This window comes from Histoplasma capsulatum, genomic scaffold (assembly GCF_000149585.1).
Source record: "Histoplasma capsulatum NAm1 scaffold_1 genomic scaffold, whole genome shotgun sequence".
NCBI lineage: Eukaryota > Fungi > Ascomycota > Eurotiomycetes > Onygenales > Ajellomycetaceae > Histoplasma > Histoplasma mississippiense.
The window spans coordinates 6,892,168-6,895,749 of NW_001813982.1; the positions used below are offsets into that span (position 1 = coordinate 6,892,168).

A 3,582-nucleotide genomic window follows, 5' to 3' on the forward strand; every position below is an offset into this window, starting at 1 on the left:
GGCGGCTTCATACGGCCCTCCTGCTGCGCCGCCATTGATGCCGCCGATGCCGTCCTCACCGTCGTCGCCAGGCTCGGTGTGCGGTACAGCGTCCGAGCATGCCGCTTCATGCGCTTCTCGATATTAATGCTCTCCTCCGTGGTTTCGGAGGCTTCGCCCGGGTCTTCGTTTCTGACGTCGTGGGTTTTATTGGATGGTGAGGTGCCGTTGTGTGGTGTCGCTGGCGCAGTGCTGCCTGTTGCGGTTGAGCGAGTACGGGGCCGTTTGGATGGTGGGTTAGCCGAGGCGTCCATGGAGGGAGCGGACTTTTTGTGTTTGGAGGATATTGAGGGGTTGGCGGCGGGAGTAGGTTCATCGGCGTCCTCACCGGAGGCATCGCGGGAGGAGGGCTGGAGAAGGTCTGTGGTGGAGGATTTGGGGATGGAGGAGGCGGCGAGATGAGAGGAGCTCCGTTTTCGTTTCCCGGAGTGGCTGGTGGAAGATGACATGGTAAATTGACTGTGTGGATTGTCTTGCCTGGTAGCGGATATGGGGCGATGATCTAATCGCCAAAGGAGGAGAAGAGAAACAAGTTGGTTTTTTTATCTTATTCTTTATTTTTTAGTTAGAAATTGATATATTTATCCTCTCCTTCTGGGAGGGAACGTATGGGAAGCAGCGGGCGGGAACCTCAAGTACCGGATCAAATGCGGTGAGCAGCAGCCTTCTTTTCCTTTCTTTGCTTTTATTTATTACTTATTATTTTTTTTTAAAAAAAAAAAAAAAATGTAGTAGGGGGGTAATGGCAGATTATCGTAGACAAGGTCGGATCGTAGGGAGCTAGGAGAATAAAAAGGTTGTCCTTGTCAAAAAAAAAAAAAAAAAAAACCCGACGAACTAAAAAATAGGGGGTGTATTGGGAAGAGCCGGTGAGATTTGTTTTGATAGGATGTGCAAGCGAGGAAGCTAGAAGAGACGCATAATACACTCCATGGCCCGTAGCCCGCAGGAGAAGGCGTAAGAATATATAATAATCAGCAGGGAGCGGCGGGCTCCTGGTGGACGTGCGTGACTGGTTGGAGCAGCTGGATGGATGGGCTCGGCGTTGGCTGGGAGGAGGATGATCCACTAGCCAGGACGGCGGGAGGAGGAGGGCTGGTAAGGATACGGATGCTGGGTGTAAGAATAGGAGGGAGATGCGAACGGGAAGCGTAGGCGGAGGAATGCTGCATTGTCGAGGAGGAAAAAGCCCAAACAGGAAAAGATGAGGTTTTGATTTCTCCCAGGGCGACGATGACTAAGCCGTGGCCACAGCAGAGCTTCTATTTACATACTACATACTTTAGTTCTGTTCAATTGTTCAAGTTACTGAGGATGGAAATCAATAGCAAGAAGCACCAAAAAAAAAAAAGAAAGAAAGGAAGAAAGAAAGGAAAGGAAAATGCCACCCACACGCGCAAAACGTGCAAAGTGCAAAGCGATAGCAAGAGGCCGAGAGTGGCTGCGTCGCTTTCTCCTCTAACTACAGCTAAATGCTACGCCAGCCAGGAGAATCGTCGACCTATCAAATCTTTTTCTCCCCTCCGTAATCGTAATGACTGGTGCCTTTCCGAGATGGGAGAACTGGCGAAGGGCAGAGACAAACATTAATTCGAATCCATGATTCCTAATAAATAACCGAGGTTTGTATGACCTGCGCCGCGGGAATGTCATCTGTGGGATATATATGAAAGCGAACTTAACACACACATATATATGTATATATAATAGATATAATGAAAGAAGTGATGGTAATAATGATAAGTAAACCGGAGTTAGAGCAAAAATTAATCACACAGAGAGAGCAAGAGTAAAATGAAAATAACGTAAAAAAAATGTAGAGACAGGGAAAAGGGACAAGACAAGAACTAAAAAATGACACACAGAAACAAAGTTGCCATGAAAAAAATATAAAGGAGAAATGAAAAAACATAAAACGCAAAGCATACAAAGAAAAGAAAGGAAAAAAAAAAAAAAATAAATAAATTGCAAGAAACAGCCCAACGCAATTCACTCAATTCGTTCAAAGCATCACCCGTTTCTCTGATAGGCCACTTCTTCATGTTGTGTGGTGGGTACGGAGGGCAAGGGAGTGGGCAGGGGGTGGGGGAAAGGGGGAGATGGCGGAGTGGAAAATAGGGATAATGGTAGGTGAGGAGTATCAAGGTAAACATCGAGTTGAGGACGAACTTTCACGAAAAAAAGAAGAAAAGAAAAAAAAAACTTATATATATATCATCAAGAAACTCAGGGTTTGTATGCGTGGTTGAGTGGTTGAGTGGGTTTGTGAGGTTCAGGGTTAAAAATAAAACAAAAGTTAATGAGATAAAAAAACCGTACCGGATCCGGGGAAAAGCTGGATTTTTTCAAAAAACAAAAAAAAAAAAAGGGAAGAAAGAAAACAAAAGAAGACATGGCAAAGCTGTTGAGAAATTTGGAAAGGAAAAAAAAGGTTCAAAATAATGGAAGGAGGTAGCTAGTTAAATCAAGGAACAAATGGGTTAGAAGGAGAAAGGAAAAAAAAAAAAAAAAAAAAAAAAAAAAAAAAAAAAACCAAATCATGACGTAGACGGTTTCTCTTTGCCAGGCAAAACATCATTGGGGGTAGTCGAGGATGGGGATGCAGAGATTACAGCAGGTGACTCCGACTGCGTGTTAGGTGTACTTTGGCGATTCGATTGTTGCTGTTGCTGTTGTTGCTGTCGTTGGGATGCCGGGCTTCCTCCCGGTCTTTCATTGACGGTATCATCTGCAGCGGATTTCGCATCGCCTTTACGCACCTGGCTCTCAAGATCGTCATCCTCATCCTCATCCTCATCCTCATCCTCCTCGTCATTATCGAACATATTATAACAATCCTCTTCATCGGAGGAATCATAATCAACGTTGTTGAAGTGGGTCAGCAATTGGCGGCCATTACCTAGCAGGATGACTCTACCTGAACTACCGCTACCTAATTGTGGGTCGATGTCGGATTGATAGGCGCGTCGGGCTTCGGCGAGTTCACGACGGCGGGTGCCAGGACCTCGGAATTCAGCTGGAGGGGTTAGTTTGACGATATTCCTGGGAGGGTGGGAACCAATATACCAGATAAAACATACCATATTCAGGTGGGGCGCAAGGGCCGTCGCCCCTTGCAACTCGGTCTGCAATGCACTTGTACCACTCCTCCTTAGTCTTACCCTGGAGCAGCCCAACGATGATCATCGTCATATTATCGCAGCCCACACCCCCGCCTTCGGTAGTAGAAGCCAAGCAATTATCCATCATATTTTCACAAATCAGATGTAACTCCTGCTTCGCAGCAATACCCCGTCTAACAAACTCAATAACCTCCTGTGAGGTCTGGCAATCCCAGATGCCTGTCAACAGCACGTTAGGAAACATAAAAAAGGTTTTTTTTTCTTTTTCTTTCTTTCTCCCGGAAAATTGAAACATACCATCGCAAGCAATCACAAGGAACTCATCATCTTCTGCAATCTCATGTGTAGTTACATCAGGATAAGCAGTGACGATCTGCTGTTCCGGCGTAAGATCCGCGCTCTTCTTAAATCAAAATCAGTG

General features: G+C 45.8%; 2 protein-coding genes across 2 annotated transcripts in view; both read right to left on the bottom strand.

The window, feature by feature from the left end:
• The window catches only part of HCAG_01959 (hypothetical protein), a gene marked incomplete at both ends in the record, with an annotated part of 2,280 nt that extends 1,792 nt beyond the window's left edge, over positions 1 to 488 (bottom strand). The window contains one exon of the mRNA XM_001544862.1: positions 14 to 488. Coding sequence (XP_001544912.1) covers positions 14 to 488 — 475 coding nt within the window. The remainder of the gene's footprint in view (positions 1 to 13) is intronic.
• A 2,088-nt stretch (positions 489 to 2,576) lies between these two features.
• Positions 2,577 to 3,582, bottom strand: part of HCAG_01960 (conserved hypothetical protein) — a gene marked incomplete at both ends in the record, with an annotated part of 1,846 nt that continues 840 nt past the window's right edge. Inside the window, 3 exons of the mRNA XM_001544863.1 lie at positions 2,577 to 3,055; positions 3,120 to 3,380; positions 3,459 to 3,491. Of these exons, the coding sequence (XP_001544913.1) occupies positions 2,577 to 3,055; positions 3,120 to 3,380; positions 3,459 to 3,491 (773 nt within the window). The remainder of the gene's footprint in view (positions 3,056 to 3,119; positions 3,381 to 3,458; positions 3,492 to 3,582) is intronic.